This window comes from Betta splendens, chromosome 22, assembly GCF_900634795.4.
Source record: "Betta splendens chromosome 22, fBetSpl5.4, whole genome shotgun sequence".
Taxonomy (NCBI): domain Eukaryota; kingdom Metazoa; phylum Chordata; class Actinopteri; order Anabantiformes; family Osphronemidae; genus Betta; species Betta splendens.
This window is the reverse complement of record NC_040900.2, coordinates 491,817-508,787: the sequence shown is the minus strand read 5'-3', so window position 1 is coordinate 508,787 and position 16,971 is coordinate 491,817. Positions and strand designations below refer to the sequence as shown.

The window sequence follows — 16,971 nt, the reverse complement described above, 5'->3', positions numbered from 1 at the left end:
GTCAGTCACAACCAAAGCATCACGAACCTTTTGGATTGATGACAGACATGGTTTGATAAGAAGTCATCTTTCAATAACTGTAAAAAGTTTTTGTTATTTAACCTTCATTAAGTTCTAAAGACACCTTAAAACATGACATCTAGGCCCCTGACAAGCACAATACAAGTCATCAAATAGGTGTAATAAAGCTTAGACCACAGCAGCCCTAAGAATTATCTGTAAAGGCCCTAAAAGTTGTTTTGAACAAATTATCATCTAATCAGAGTATAAAGCACAAAAACACCAGCACAGGATTATGAGGCATAACAAACCTTGTGGTGGGATCTTGCTGAGGATTCTCTCCTGTACTCCCTCTTCACCCACTGACCACTGAGATGTCCTCCTGCTAACATACTGCCTACACAGTCCTCACTGATCCACCCAGTTCACCCTGGTTCACTGATAAGCCTCAACTCACCCGGTGCACAATATTTGTGTGACCCGGTGAAAGCCACTGGAGCAGAATGGCCCCGATAGCCAGCTCATGTGTTTATAAAGCTGACCTTCATACGTTTCCTTCTAGATAGGTACGAGAGATACAATTTGCCCCAGTTTGTGCAAAACTACATTGAAATTGTGTGATATTTTAATGGCACCAGTGGTGGTAGAAAAAACGGCTCGGATGTTGTACTGCACGGCTGGTGGCAGGAAGTAAACACTCTCAATTGCAGCAACGTAACTACCTAAGCTTACCGTCCCACCAGGGATCACAGACAGACAGAGCTCAAATCTGAACTAAGACCACATCCTCCGTCCGTTCTCGTTCCCTCTACCCTGCAGAGAGCTTGTGGAGGTGTAACTACTGCTCTCAGCTCTGTGAATGTTCTCCTGCTGCCTTGGGCGCTGTCTCACTGTGTTATCTGTCCTAATTAGCTTAGAATCTGCAGCTCCGCCCACAATCACACAGAATAGAGATTACACAGTTTGCACAAGCCCCTGACATCTAAATAAATAAAGAGGTAATGCGGTGATGCTGCTCTGTGCTCAGTCTGGACACTGCCTCTGTCTAAATCAGCAGGACATTGCACTCACAATATTTACAACATGAAGCAAACCTTCATTACCCTGTGATTTAAGTTGGTTTACCAGGTTAACAGTAATGCTTTATTATGGGGGATTTTTTCATCTGTATTTGTTAATATGATTTATCTGAGAGAACCATACAGTTGCATCTGTAAGTGTGCTAGTGGGTCAGTTCTATGTGTTGTAGCTCTGTCAGCAGGGCACTTCCTGTTAGTCCTGAATCTAATCCAGCCGTAATCCTCACTGTCAGACAAGAAGGAGGCCAAATCAGATTAAACAATGTCACAGTTGTGGCACATTCCACTAGGAAAGCAATGTGTTAACAGCAAACAGTGAAGAACCAGAGAGAAAACTACTGTCTGCAAAACCGAAAGCAGCCTGCAGAGGACATAACAGTCTGGAGATTGGACAATACCCACCATTATCAGCTCTAACGTTAGCTACATTTACAAAAAACAAGCTAATGTGTCTATTGAACTAGGACATTGTAGCCTATGTAACTGGTACTTGCACCTGATCTGCAACTTACTACTTACAGTACACACGTCTCAGGCAGGCATTTACACTTTTAATTACAGTTTTAGAGTTCACATTATAGTATGTACCTATTACCATAACATAATAACAGCTTAATGCTAGGGCAGCTGCGGATCCAACCATCCCCCTGTATCCAGTCCCTGGTCCAACCATCCTGCCTGTGCTCTGTTGTTGCTGTTGTGCTTTTCTCACATCCAGCCTGGTTCTGCTGGAGGTTTCTTTGTTGGGATTTCTTGGGTTTAGTTGTGTAAGGTCTTAAACCTTACCTTGTAAAGTGCCTTGAGATAACTTTGTTGTGATTTGGCGCTATATAAAAAAAATTGAATTGGATTAAATTTGTGTTTTAGTACCAAACCCCCTGGTAGTGTTGGTTCAAACCTTAGCAAGTCTCTTCTGTATAGTCTGTCCCTGTTTCATCTTGGAGAAGTAGTGGTAGTACAAAGACACATAGGTCATGATGGACTTCTCATCTGGATGAGGGACCACCATGTCCTCCACCTCCAGCAGCTGCATGATCCCAAACTCCTGCTCTGCCAGAGAGAAGGCGTGTCCCAGGTTATGACATGGATCATCTCCATGAAGGCGGTGGAATTCAAACAGGTCAGGCCTGGGATGTAGAGGAAGGACATGGAGGAGACTGACAGAGGAAAATGGCAGAAACAAGTCTGTGTGTGTTTTACCTGTGTGCATGAATGAGGGCATTGAAAGCGAGTCCGTCCCTCCAGCTGGAGGAGAAATCCTGCACATTGACCCCATCGTAGCCAGATGTTTTCCTCTGACACCAGATCAGCAGTGCTTCCTTTGCTGAGCGATGAGCCACACTCCCTCCACCTGCCTCCTTTTATTAAAGAACATGAAATTAAGAAAGATAAATTCATATTGTAGATTTTTGTACAGAAAACAGTATTTTCATATCTTACCTCGTCCAGGTTGATGGGACCGATCTGGAACCGGAGGATGATGATCCACAGCAGACCCAAGATCAGTGTACGATCCCCGTCCACCACATTCTCTGGACCAATCAGATCCACCCGAATCTGACAGAGAAGACAGTGACTAGCTTAAATGCAGAGCTTAACAGAGGACAATAACCTTGATGTTCATATGAAGGTATAATTCCACAGGACCTGCTCAACCAGGTGGTGCATCAAAATCCCTGAACAACATGAAGGCTTAGTTACCTTAGATTTGAGGAAGTTAATAGCGATGCAATTGTTCTCCAGATAGTGAACTCTTAGTTTACGTTTACTGGGTGGAGGTAGCGTCTCTCTGGAGATTAACTCCAGAAGACGAATCAGAACTACTCCAGTCTTCAGCTCCGTGTAGACATCAGTCAGATCTATGTCCTCCTGTAGGGAATCAGGACAGTTTAGTACCAACTGCTGTTTTATACAATTCTGTGACACATAAAGAGTGTAATTTAAAAAAATCTACTGATGCTTAAAACCACTATGGTGTGAAATTACACAACATTGCCATCCAGTGGTTTGAGTGTTTATGTTGAGAGTAAATTTGATGCATATGATCCACTCTTTTGTTTTATTCCTGCAAAAACAACACAGCAACAAGCAGTAATATAAACTAATATTCATTTAGAAAGTAAATTACAAGAAGCCTTTTGTTTGTTACAGCTTTGACTCATTCTGCCACGTGTTCAAACTACTAAATAACTAATTCAGCAAGTCAGTCACAGCAAATGCAGCTACTTGAGGTTTTCTCAGCACACAATGTTTACATCTGTGTGACAAGCAAGAAGCTGAGTTTGAAAAGGTTAATGACATCTGACAGGATGTGAAGTGCTGTTTCCGTGTGTTACATAACCTTTCAGTACAGCGTTCAGGACATCCTGGCTCTCAGCAGGTCAGAGGTGAAGTTTGTCTCAAAAGTAAGAGTAGCTAAGTGACAACATTCCTACAGATAAGATCTGCGTCTTCTAAAAGTAAAACAAACACTGACCATCTTCAGGGTTGAACTGACGTTTAGCGATAAGTCTTACCAAACTATGATCATTCTTTAATAGGATTGTTATCGACTGTGTGTGGATGCGTTATAATACGGTTATTACGGTAGACCTGATAGACATCAAACCTTGTGTTACCTTTAGTTTCTGTTTAAGGTGTTGGACGTCTGACTTGCCAGAATGTCCAAAGACAGAGACCATGCTCCTGGACCCATTAAATACTGCCACTGAAAACTCGTTTACCACGTCCTAACTTTGAAGGCCAGGTGTTACGTTTTTACGCGTCGTCCGCCTTCTTATTGAGCCGTTCTGTAGCTTTCCCTTAGCAAGCAGAAGAACGGCGAGTCTGATCAGTTCAAAAGAAAATTTATTATCTTTAACACAACAGGGTCCAGTCCCAACAGCATTCCATGCATCGCCAGATCCTTTCTGCCACCAAAGGTTCCACGTTTTAGGGTTTAATCCACTTTTCGCACGGTAAATGCGCACGCTTCCCTTTAACTCAGCACAGCGCCGTCTGTCGCTACAAAACACTGCGCTTCACTAACACTTTGAAACAAAAAATAGAATTAAACAGCAATCTGGCGTGCACAATATACAACCAAAAATACAATCAATGCAATTATAAATCAAAAAATGCATCAATAACAAACACACAACTAGAGTAACCACACACTACACAGCCAAATTAACAGACAGTAAAGGACTGCTGTCACAGTATGAGGTTAGCATTAGCTACTTGGCTTAGCCATAAGGTCGGTGGTTAATTAATCAGCGCTGTTTGTCAGTTAATTACCTCCGTTCTGGTGTTTTTTAGGAAGAAAGCACCTGGCGTCTGGTTAAAGAGACTCAACTCCGTTCCCGGCTCTGTCGGGCGTCTAATCAACAGGCGGCCGCCATCTTTGTTTTGGATAACAGACAATTTCTAACTTTGGGCAGGATTTATTGTTACAGCTCTAACGGATGTGTGCATTATTAAATACTTAAAGTATGCCTCAAGCCGTCCTCTTCTTATAATAGCGCATTATTAGACAAGCTACCATCTGGCGTCTCTGAATAATGTCGGAAAAGTAGGTTGAGTCTACCTAAAAACGGCGCGTAAATTCTTCTTCGCTTGCTTTTTGCATCGTTCCTACTTAAGGATGGAGTTTAGTGCTGCCAATGGTCAGAGGCAGTACTACAACAGCGGCCGCACGCGTTAGCGGAGCGAAGCCTGCAGGTTTGAACTGTAGAATTCTCCGTTATATTCTGGGTGGTTTAAATAGGCCTTAATAGGCAGATATGTGACGGTTAATAGAGTTGCTAACATAATGACGGACAGACATAAAACAAATTAGTAATAATATAAATGATGCCTTCAAATGAGGGGATAAGATAACGTTAGCCCAGAATATATTTTCATAAACATTATGATCTCATTACAGGACAAGAAGCTCAAAGCTGCTGCCACCCTGCAGAAACCTCTGAGGAATCCTGGGAATGGGGATCAGCAGCAGGTCTCATCCAACAGCTGGCACAGAGTTATCGCTAAGAAATAAGAGCTGTAATCTCTCTAACTCCTTATTCCCTAGCCTACATTCAGTTTGTTATGACCAGGTCATAGAGGTCCAAAGGGAAAATGTCCAACATCACGTTAGTCAGCTGACGGCCTACATATTTCAGGTGACCCTGATAAAGGGGCCTTTGCCCTTGTGAATCAAAGAGCAGATTTCAGAAACTGCTGAAGCTTTAACGCATCAGCTTCAACAGTTTTATCTGTGTTTGCTTCAACAGCATGTTTCTGAAAGCACAGCCTCCATCTTTATCACAAACAACAAACTGAAACATGTGCTAAAAGAACAAACAGTGAACCCGCAGCATCAGAAGGAGCATCCTCACACACACTCTCTGGGTACAGTTCCCATGGACAAACCCGTAAACGAAGCCCACACCCCTTAGGCTGTTCTGTCTCACCCCATTTTTGGAGAAGACGCTGTTCATCCACTTGGTGAAGGTTTTCTTCTGGACCGCCATTCTCTGCTGCTGCAGCTCCCGGACCCGGCCGGCGCCGTCCTCCTCAGCCTCCATCCTGGCAGAAGAGTAGGAAGTGTTCCAGGTACAGTCTGTTACCATAAACTGAATAAACAAAGATTTCTGAAACTCAGTAGATGGAAAAGTACAGAACAGGATTTAAGTCCGACTTTATTGACCCCCTTGTGGAAATTGTTTTCTTTACATAAAACCCTTTCACACAAGGAGTAGCAGCGAGGAACTCCCACACAAGAGGCGCTCAGGGAGCTAGTGTAAAGTGTCTTGCTCAAGGACACACCTGGTGGGATCTACTTCTGCTTTTCAGACTAACACTTTACCCAGAGCTACCAGGCCACTATTTCATGATACAACCAAAGTTCATTACACAACTCTCTGGGTGTGTGAAGTTCTAGTGAGGTTTTGTGACACGAACAGTCACACCTTAAATACACTGCTGTAAAAATTCCTCATAAGTCATGCAGTCACGCGCCGCGTCATCTGATGTTCGGTTCCCAAAGCTCATCCGTTCGATGCAGTCAGTCATGTACCAGGCCGTCTGCTGGGTCGTTCTCTTGTCCTAACTGATGGTTTAACCTTTAAATCAGTTTAAATCCCTCACACCTGACCCGCTCTAACAGCCAGAGTCACTAACATGGGAGGATGTCAATACACATGGGTTAGGGTTATTACAGTCAGAAGGAAGCTTTGGCAGGTGTCTTACCTCTCCACCTCCTGCAGCTCTGCACTGTCTTAGTTCGAAAATCTCAGTCCGAGTGACAGATCCACAGACGCGTTGAAAGTGCGATCAGTCCCTGATCCAGATGCAGCTAGAGTGGTGTCTGTGTGTGTGTGAACTTTGAAGTCATTGGATTTACAGCATGAGCAGCTTCTCTTACCTGACAGCAGCAAAAACCTACAGGGATCAAAGTTCACACTGACAGTATCCAAGCACACAGTTGTACCTGCAGCACTTCGTCCTCTTTGTTATCAATTTCCTGGATGGACATTTTTCTTTTCTCTTTGTGCTCATTTAAGCTATTTGTGTCTTTGCACTGGTGTCAAGCTGAGTGAATAAGTCTTTGTGTCATGTACGGTGCGGTTTAGTAAACAGTCAGAACTAGAAAATGATGTATTACTCATTTATTCCTTTGGCATCGAAGGAACAATTCTGGAGAGGAAACATGAGGTGGAGGCTGTAATAAACACAGCGAGCCAGAGAGACGCGCGTCTGTTTCCTGCGTGGATTAAGATTAATGATACGCGTCCGTCATCCTGCACGGAAACAGACGAACAGAACGCTGAACCACTCCGTGCTCAGCCCTTTACTCACATATGCACTGACTCTGGTCATCCTTGAATACATGGACTCAACCAACTTTATTAGCTTCCAGCTCTGTGAACATGGGTTATACTGTATATAACATGTCCACAATGGGATATAAAACATATGAGAATTAAAAAATACAAGCTTTGATTCAGATAAATGTAGGATTGAATGATTTACTCTTTGTGTGAGAGCAGGTGGAAACATTAGACGAATCCTCCAGGGCGACCTCAGTCCTGTCATTGGAACTGACAGCGTCTGTGAAAGGCACGAACGACTGCAGCTATAAACACAAGGAGGCTCTGCTGTAAAAAGGGTTTTAGCAAAGTCAGCCCAAGAGCTTTAAAGTTCAAAGGCTGTAAAATGAGGCAGATTTGAATGTTCCTGGTGACATCATCTCTTTTCACCTTTAAGAGAGCAGCTGATGTGAACTGTTACCAGCTACAGATTAACAGTCCAGGGTTTGAGGGGGTTTTGTATAGTGCAGATGAGCAGATCACTCAAGGATCACATGGGGCCTAAAGGGCTCGTTATGGAGAGTGATGCAACTTTACTACAAAGATACTAAACACATAAATACAAAGTGACTAAAGTGAGACCCAACAACTACTGAGTCTACGCTGGAGAGAAGGCCCCAAGTTCATGTCTGATGTCACTGAGTACAGTGTGCAGTCAGCAGAGGTCAGAGGTCTCCTGCTCCACTGCTCTTTACAATGTGAGGAAACCGAAGAAGGCAAGTGTTTCAGGACGTCGTCCGTCCCCAGAGGCGACTTAATGTTGAGCCAAGCATCAGACCCCCCCCCCGGCTGCCTGTCTGCTGTTCAAACAGGACAGACTCTGACCCCTGATCTTTGGCCTCTGAATCTAGACTGAACACTGGCAAAGTGACACTACTGAAGCAAATAAATGAAACCGGTGAATGGAAAGCAAAGGCTCAGCTAGACTGCAGCCTCTCTGCTCCCTCTCCACTCAGCTGATGTTTGTTATTCATTTTTATTACCAAATTCATCAATGACGCTTACATTGTGACTGATGAACAGAAACGTGAAGTGACCACTAGAAGCCGATTCCTCATGGCAGGCACGCATTGCCTGTCTGTAGCCTGCAGCCTTCTCTCACAGGCCACGTATCAGGGAGCAGACAAGCGTTGGGCCAAATATGAGGAGTCCAATATAAGCATTAGTAGAAACAGAAAGGCTGAGAGCTTCACTGTCAGATGGCGTGTTCTAGTCCTCGGTGTGGTTGTACAGGGCGTCTGCGGTGGAGTTTTTACGATGGGCTGGGGGCACCAGGTGGTGGGGGAGCTCAGTGGGCAGCTCGTAGCCCTCCAGTTTGATCTTGATGAGGTGCTGGGCGAGGGCAAACTCCTCGTCGTCCAGCATGCCGTCCCGGTCGCAGTCGGCCAGCTTCCAGATCTTCCCCAGCACGGTGTTGGGCAGCCGCGAGTTCATCATCTCCTTCTTGGCGTTGACGCCGGTGATCTTTCCGTTGATGGGCATCAGTGTGTAGAAGATCTCGTCGTAGCGGTGCTTGTCACGGCTTACGATCCAGTCCTCGGCGTCGGCCCCGGCGCTGATGCCCTCACCGTAGCCCTGACCGAAGGGCCCGTCCTGGGAACCCTCGAATGCACCGCCGGACACCATGGCTGGAGGCTGCTTGGATTCCTCCTCCCGGATCATGGACATCAGGACAGCAATCTTTGTGGCCAACATCTTATCGACAGACTCGATCAACTTGATCTTCAGTGATGGGAACTTACTGAAGTCATAGTGTTGCAGCATGTCCTTCAGAAGGAGGAAAGAAACAAAGTCAGGATAACTAGAAACCGAACCTGATCCACAGGTTTTCAGTTCACAACAAAAGTTCAGCACTTCCTTCACGTTAAAGTGCAAGAACTCTGAGCAGGTCCAGTTCAAAAGGTCAGGATCAGATTTATACTGTATCTACTTGATATGCAAGTTATGATTAACTTTTACAGCCTAATGAAACAGTTTTATTTCTATCCACCAATAAAAATACTTCAAAGCTGCAGCTTGTATTTTATATGGCAGCTGGTCCAGCAGGAGGAACCCGACAACGCTGATTAGGGGACAACTTTACACACAGAGTCAACATCCGACTGATGCTCGATGAGGCCCAGGACCAAACCTCCCGCCTTCTGCAGCTGGACACGTCCACCGACGGCCTCTGACATGAATGCTGAGCACAAGTGATAAGACGAACCAGAAGGTCCACAAGTCACGTTGGACTGTGTTTTTGTCTCACCAGGGAACCTAAAAATCTGAGACATCCTCGAAGCTACGGGCCAAAAAGCAAGAGCGTGGCTGGGGAGCACACAGCTGGAGGGAAGCATCTCTGCAGCTGCTTCTTTTACTTCTACTTCACATCTCTGACATCAGCTGCAGATGCTTCCCATCACAAATTGTTCTGTGGGTGTTTGTGTTGTTGTGCTTGCATTCGGGTCATCATCGGACGTTGCTTTGTTGCTACACACAGGTCATAGGTGTAAAGCAGAGCTCTCCCATCAGCTGATGATGTTTACAAAGACACCCTGTTGTACCTGCATCTTGGTGACGTTCGGGAAGTCTCCTGGGCTGATGTGATGCTCTCTCTGCAGGATGGTGTAAATTTCTGGCAGCCTCATTATCAGCTCCTCCTTCTTCTTCTCGCGCCCAAACAGGGACGGCATCTCCTTCTTCAGGTAGCTGATGATGTAAGCGTGCACCTGCAGCAACAACACACCAGCTTTGACTGTGTGTTTTTACTGTCCCCACTCAGACGCACACGTTCAGAGTCCCCTACAGTTTGAACTTGGCTCAGTGCTGTGTATCAATGGCTCTGTTTAGACAACGGTTTCCTCAATCTCTTCCTTGAAACCACTAAACCACGGACGCAGAGAGAACAGCTAAGACAAATGAAATTCTACCCACACACTCACAAAGGAAACAAAGGAAAGATGTTGACTTTCATCAACAGACACAGGAAGAACCAAAATAAAGTATAATAGACGCCAGATGATGAAGGTTGGAATAAATTAATTGTAATTGTTTACTAGAAGTGTGAGTAGCATAAATCCAAATAGTGTATTTTTATCACTTTCTCTCAGACCATATCTCCTAAAACGTGGTAGATGTGTTTAAAGTGTTCGACGGTAAAGTCCAGGTGTAACCACGGTGACCACGCCAACCTGAGAACTCCTACTCATGACTGCATAGCTCAACATAAGCACTAAGAAATAACCAATGTACGCTGTATGAACCGCTTCAACAGTAAGCAGCAACTCTCCCTAAGGAAACAAACGAAACACTCTCACTGCTCTCATTAACACTAACATCCTTCTCGAGCTAAACCAGGAAGAACAGGACAACAACAACCCCCCCAATGAGCAAAACACAGCAAAGTTCTATGCACAACAACCAAATCTGGCAGATAAAATGTTCTAACTGCACAAGACATCACCACAATAAATATTGTGCATTGTTCAAGTTACGTCAGGTGAAATATGAATAACAGGAAAGAGGTGGAGGAAGGTCAGTGTGTGAAGAAAGTAAAAGAGCAAAGGAATGTGAAGCAGGTGACAGACATGGGGAACTGAAGGGGAGTTAGTGGAGGTTAGTGAGTGTGACCTTGACGGAGGCATGAACAGGAAACAGTTTTGTCCAACCTCAACATTAACACAAGATGATGGACTAGATTCTCATTTAGAACCTGACGCTTCACAGAAGCTTCACGAGGGTTGTTGCTCAAGAATGAGGAAATCCTGCTATAAAATCCCTCCAGTCAACTCCAGGACCGAGGTCTGAGTCAGGGAAGACTTTCCACTGCATCAGTGAATTTACTCATACTTCTGCTTTCTATTTCACAAGAAGAGCAGAACGGTGTGTCTCCATTACTCTTAAACTAGATTCTCAATATGTTCAGCCGCAGAAGGTAAATTCATATGAAGTCACATAGAATCTGACACGACACAAAGTGTTTTACGTCAAAGGACTCTGCCCCGATCTGTTGAGAATGACCCAATAGTCTCAGCATGCGAGTGTCATTTCCTGTCTCACCTTAGCCAGACGAGCCCTTTTGATGAGGTCATTGAGTTTTCGGAGAGCAGCGTTCCTCGGAAGACTCTGGATGTCCCGGAAGAGGTCCTGGGATTCAGCTTCAAACAGGCGCCTAGGAGAGAGAGCACAGAGAGGTATGGATGGAGGGAGGAATGGAGGGAGGGAGAGATGGATGGATGGATGGATGGATGGATGGATGGATGGAGAGAAGGAGAGATGGATGGATGGAGGGAGGAATGGAGGGAGGGAGAGATGGATGGATGGAGGGAGGGAAGGAGAGATGGATGGATGGATGGATGTATGGATGGATGGATGGATGGATGGATGGATGGAGGGAGGGAGGGAGAGATGGAGGGAGGGAAGGAGAGATGGATGGATGGATGGATGGATGGATGGATGGATGGATGGATGGATGGAGGGAGAGATGGATGGATGGAGGGAGGGAAGGAGAGATGGATGGATGGATGGATGGATGGATGGATGGATGGATGGATGGATGGATGGATGGAAGGAGAGATGGATGGATGGATGGATGGATGGATGGATGGATGGATGGATGGAGGGAGGGAGGGAGAGATGGAGGGAGGGAAGGAGGGATGGATGGATGGATGGATGGATGGATGGATGGATGGATGGAGGGAGGGAGGGAGGGAGGGAGGGAGAGATGGATGGATGGATGGATGGATGGATGGATGGATGGATGGAAGGAGAGATGGATGGATGGATGGATGGATGGATGGATGGATGGATGGATGGATGGATGGATGGATGGATGGATGGATGGATGGATGGATGGATGGAGGAATGGAGAGAAGGAGGGATGGGGGATAAGGTCCTCTCTGACCTGTTCTCCGTGTTCTGCAGCGGTTTGGCCCAGAAGGAGCCCAGGTAAACCCTCACCACCTCTGGAGTATTAATCACCTTCCCCAGTGACCACATGAGGGCGCCGTACACCCGCATCAGCTGCTGGGTGTCCACCTGAGAGCACAGGTGAGAAAGGCATGGTCACAGGTGAGCAGCAGGGGGCGGCTTCTTTCCTACGGTCCTCGTGGCCTTACCTGGTCGGCCTTGTTGAGGACCACCCGGATCTTGTCGTCTTGTCCCTTCAGAGCCTTGATGGCCTCGGAGAACTCGTCAGAGATGTCCAGTTTGTGAGCGTCGAACAGTAAGATGATCCGGTCCACTCGCTCTCCAAACCAGCGCAGGACCTCAGCAAAATCATAACCTGAGGAGGGACAGAGACAGTGTTTCTATGAGCCAGAGGCTCAACTAGTTCACACTACACACAGACGCCACAACCAGGACACTTCCACACAAACGGCTGCGTCTGCAGGAGCTTCACTCTTTGACTGGTCTGAATCCACCGCCATTTCTGTCTGGACATTAAATCACTGAGGTGTCAGATGCTGAGGTTCCTGCACCCGTGGGAGACTGATGGCAGCACTGGGCGGAACTGAGGCTGGATGGTCTCAGACCTTCAGCCTGTGTGCTAAGATGTGAACACGGGCCAGAGGTGGAGCTGCTGGTTCTATTACAGGACGACTGGTGAACTCACATGTTCCACTTCCTGCTGAAGGGAAATGCCTTCAGTGGAACAATACTACATCCTCCTCCGCCGCGTCACTCTGTATTCGTGCAATGTTTGGCAGAGGAAACCTGACAGAAATGGATGGATGATGAGGTGTTGATGAGGTGAGGATCACGTTTCAAATTCCACAGCTCCAGACCTGGAGCTCCTCTGCTGCAGAATCACAGCCATCAGGACACAATCTCTTCCTTTAACAAACAGTGAGCAGCATCTCAGAACCAGAGGCTGCTCTGACTGAGCACTGGTGATGTCATGCTGTGCAGAGTCACTGGGTTCATTGACTGGATTGGGATTAATGGTGACAAACCAAAAACCAGCACCAGACCAGGGAGCAGGGAGGGGAACCTGGACAGAGCCCAGCATGAAACACTGACGCTTAGGTTAAGGAATTTAAATGAAGTGACTTGTTGAAATGTAAAGTTTTAAATCTGAGAAGAAACACGTGAGAGAAGAGGAAAGATGAACCTGAGCCTGACAGAAACATGGAGCATAGTCTGAACCAATGAACCATACTCTGACCTTCGCTGACCTGAGTTAACCTCCGTTAACCTGCGCTGACCAGAGTTAACTCGAGTTAAACTCCGTTAACCTGCGCTGACCTGATTTAACTCGAGTTAAACTGCGCTGACCTGAGTTAACTCGAGTTAACCTGCGCTGACCTGAGTTAACTCGAGTTAACCTCCGTTAACCTGCGCTGACCTGATTTAACTCGAGTTAAACTGCGCTGACCTGAGTTAACTCGAGTTAACCTGCGCTGACCATGACGAGCCTCTGTTGAGCAGATTCGTGTGCTGGCGACCGACCGAGCCGACGCCCTGGAGGCTCCACTGCCATCAGTTACATTCCGCCCTGTGAAGCTGGAGACCGGTTCTAGATCAGTGCGTGTGGGCAAACAGCAGCTGTGCCAGACATGCAAACCAAAACACACAGAACCCGGCCCACTTCTTTGTAGCGCTACGTCACTCCTCCATCTACATCAGCAGAGACAGAGCCCGACGGCTCACGTCAGGGCTCGTCTGACTGACCCTACAGGCTGACGTCAGTCCGCTGGAACTGCTTCCAGATGGAGGGAACACCCCACTGCCTCCTCTCAGCTGATGCTCAGATCCAGTTACGAGAGTAACCGGGACAGAACCAAGTCGCAAAGTGTCATAATGGACCGAACGCAATGAAGATGTGTTCTGTCCTGCTGCTTCATCCACATGTTCAGGGACTCGAAGACGCACAAGAAGCTAAACGTTCTTATCAAACACACTCAGCTACAGATGTGTGAGCAGAAACGCCCGACAGCTGCTTCCTGTGAGGCCGCTTTCACATCTGCATTTATGCAACAAGCTGCAGTGACTCAGAGGAAGCAGATAGCGCGGGCTCGTGGCGTGGCAGGGATCATGTGCATGCGAGTACCTCTGCTGATGCGCTGCTTCTCTCCTGACAGGATGCCGGGCGTGTCGATGATGCTGATGCTCTGGAGGACCTGGTTGGGCATCTGAGAGCAGATGAACCTGCAAACACAGAGGCAGAGCACCGTGCTCACGGTTCTACTCCCGTCCTGCTGGTTCCCCAACGCTCCCTGCTGATCTCCTTGATCAGGTTGTCCGTCGCTGCTGACTGGTCAAGGTCATATTAGCTGGACAGAGTTGTAAAAAGCAGCAGGACAGTGGCTCTCGAGGACCGGGGCTGGACTCAGACGTCACGTTTACAGCAGAGGAGCCGTTGCTCTCATTATTTCTTATTATTATGTGATCATAGTTATTGTTATAACGGAAGCGACTATTGTTTTTAAAAGCTCCATCGTGTGGATCGACGCTGCAGGCGCGCGGCCTCTGTGTGTGAGCCTCGTCTGGCTGTGTAGTAAACATCTGTACATTTGGCCGTCGGACACCTGCTATAAATGGTGGCGGCGCAGCAGGAAACAAACACCACCTCTCTGACACGTGGTGACGCACACACACTTCCCCCGGGAAACAATAGGTCATTGTGGACGGTTCCTCGGTGGGATTCCTGGTTAGAGGGACGCCTCTGGTACTCAACACTCACTTCCTCTTCCCCGCTGCCACTCAGACATATTTCTGGAGCGAAAGAGGAAGCGGGTCTGGACTGAGCGTCTTGGCTGGTTGGGGGGTGTTCACTTGTTGGGGGGGGGGGTTGCTCAGGACCCGCTGCTCTGGTTCACCTGACTTTAACTCAATAACCGAGTCTCTTACCTGTTGAGGAACGAGTTGCCGAACGCGTTGAGCTTCCGGAAGGGTTTTTTGGGGTCCACCACCAGAGCGTTGCCGGGGACAACGCCCTCGTTCTCACCGTACATCACAGCGATGAAGCCGTCGGTGGTCGGCTCCGGGCCGATTCTCATCCCCGGAAAATCCTGCTCCAGGAGATACCTGAAGGAACGGGGCACAGGAGGAAACATCAGTCTGACCCACGGAGTTCAGAGCAGCAACGTGTCCTTTAAGACGAGTACAGAGCAGACGGACGGGATTCTCCTCATTAAAGCACAGTGAGAAAGGAAGGAAGCGATGGCAGGCGCTGCAGTGAGCTTCCTGTTGTCACAGCCTCACACCAACATCAAAGGGGGAGAGATGGAAAGTGCGTTAGGGGCAGTTTGTGATGCAGCTGTCAGCCTCTGGCCCTGCGCTCATCCACCAGCACCGATCCAAGAACCTGGTTCAGCCTGGTCCCGTGTGACCCATCCGAGGCCGCGCTCTGACCCGCTCAGGGTCCTCCACCCATGTGTTGGAGTCCATCAACTCTGCTGTGTGTAAAATCTGTCCACTCTGCATTCGCTGGCAACCTGCTCCCATGATTCATTGCTGCCCTCTGGGCCGGGCGGAGCCTGGCTTCGGCCTGAACTGATTGCAGGTCAGTTGTACATGGTTATTTACACAAACACTCTCACACATTTCCTTCCTTCAGGCCAGTGTTCACTTTCCCTCGCGGCCAACAGACCTGAACCACTGCGGTCCATAATTTGACCTTGAAGCCTTCAGGACGATTATGAACTCTGAGCGTTATAACAAAGGCAACTTTAGAGGTAAATCACCTGATTGAGGTCACGTTAAGACCCTGATGACGAAACACAAGCTGCAGTTTCAGAACAGCACAGAAACCCGCTGTCCGCTGTGTCTGAGGTCACGTCACCTGGAGGCAGAGCAGCTACGTAGAGTGAGTAGAGTAACGCTGTAATAAGCACCGAACCGAAGCTCACCGCTACGGAACCAGCGGCCGGGCCGGGCCGGGCCGGGCCGAGCCGAGGCTGGACGGGCTTCAAGCAGCATCACTTGAAGCTTGTAGAACTAAGCAACACACGCGTGTTCTTTTGAACGGCTCGGTTACACCTGTGGCTCTGAACTGACCTGAGAGCAGCTAAGAGCCACTGAGCGGTACCTGATGAACGTGGTCTTCCCGGTGGAGTACTGGCCCACCAGCAGCACCATGGGCTTGCTCTGGAAGTCGGCGGGCTCCAGCGCCGGGGAGTGGAAGTCGTGGAAGAGGTACGTGTCCTCCAGCGGCAGCAGCTTCTTGGTGTAGAGGCTCTGCAGCCCCTCCGTCACCGTCTCGTACATCTCGCCCTCTTTGTTGCGGCCGCCCTGCTCCTGTCTGACCCAGCTGAACATGGTCTCCAACAGCCCGGGACTTTCGATCCGCTCGCGCTCACGAGTCCAACTTCCCTGTTTTGCTGCGTCCGGCTGTTCTCGACACAGTTCGTCCGCGAGGAAACGCTCTCGGTGCGCGTGCGCGCGCGCGTGTCGTGCTGCCGCGGCCGCTGCTCGTGCGCCTACCTGGAGGAGGCACCGCCCGTCCTCTGTGACGAAGCACAAACACTCACGCACGCGCACACGTTAGTTATTGGAATATTTCCTCAAACGTAGGTTTCGGAGCAACAGACAGTTGGTTTATACGTTCTGGGTGAAACTTGAATGAAAACAAGCAAACACACAAAGCTTGACACTGCATTACGCCATACAACACTTATTTAGACTTCCTTGTTGTATTTAGCATTATCCACTCTTCCGTTGGACTTCCAACAAAATAAAGATAAGAAATAAATGAAAACAGTACAAATAAATGTCAACAGTTCTGATCAGATTAACAGTTAATCAGGTGAAAAGTTCACTTGCTAACCCTTTTCTGGATCGTTTAGTTGATGATAAAGAATAAAATAAAAAACTACAGAATGAGCTACGTGAAGCTCGACTTGTGTCCTATGGCCCCACCTGCTGGATTAACATGTAAACTACAGCACCCTCAGCTTTATTTATAACAGCCTTGCCTGACCAAAGTGCTGTACACAGCCAGTGAAGAAATAAAAACAAGCAATTAAAACAACTGCAATGTGGAGAAGTGAAACTGGGTTTAGTGTCTAGCTTCAATGCTTTACTCATTTATTAATACAATTCAGAATAAATGTGATATTTAGTGGGAGAGCTGAACAGCT

General features: G+C 47.6%; 2 protein-coding genes and 1 long non-coding RNA gene across 7 annotated transcripts in view; 1 reads left to right on the top strand and 2 right to left on the bottom strand.

The window, feature by feature from the left end:
* Nucleotides 1-6,576, bottom strand: part of sptbn5 (spectrin, beta, non-erythrocytic 5) — a 31,576-nt gene extending 25,000 nt beyond the window's left edge. For 2 of the 5 annotated variants that reach the window (XM_029138086.3, XM_029138088.3), the window contains exons 1-6: nt 6,291-6,576; nt 5,513-5,674; nt 2,781-2,948; nt 2,520-2,636; nt 2,280-2,437; nt 1,978-2,206 (exon numbers count right to left, since the gene is read on the bottom strand). In XM_029138086.3, coding sequence (XP_028993919.1) covers nt 1,978-2,206; nt 2,280-2,437; nt 2,520-2,636; nt 2,781-2,948; nt 5,513-5,671 — 831 coding nt within the window. In that variant the 5' untranslated portion in view covers nt 5,672-5,674; nt 6,291-6,576. Of the gene's footprint in view, nt 1-311; nt 1,852-1,977; nt 2,207-2,279; nt 2,438-2,519; nt 2,637-2,780; nt 2,949-5,512; nt 5,675-6,290 lie in introns of those variants that run through there. The other 3 variants (XM_029138087.3, XM_055506039.1, XM_029138090.3) reach the window with 3 other exon arrangements.
* On the top strand, nt 4,686-5,527 carry LOC121201941 (uncharacterized). The gene is made up of 3 exons (XR_005897168.2): nt 4,686-4,778; nt 4,984-5,221; nt 5,333-5,527. It is a non-coding gene; the product is annotated as an uncharacterized LOC121201941 (long non-coding RNA).
* Nucleotides 6,577-6,694: 118 nt separating the features above from the next.
* On the bottom strand, nt 6,695-16,385 carry ehd4 (EH-domain containing 4). The gene is made up of 8 exons (XM_029138091.3): nt 15,921-16,385; nt 14,741-14,917; nt 13,941-14,038; nt 12,007-12,173; nt 11,793-11,926; nt 10,949-11,060; nt 9,454-9,618; nt 6,695-8,677 (listed from the first exon to the last, which is right to left on the bottom strand). The coding sequence occupies exons 1-8, from the start codon at nt 16,148-16,150 to the stop codon at nt 8,120-8,122; spliced, it is 1,641 nt and encodes a 546-aa protein (XP_028993924.1). The 5' UTR covers nt 16,151-16,385; the 3' UTR covers nt 6,695-8,119.
* Between the last annotated feature and the right edge of the window lie 586 nt (nt 16,386-16,971).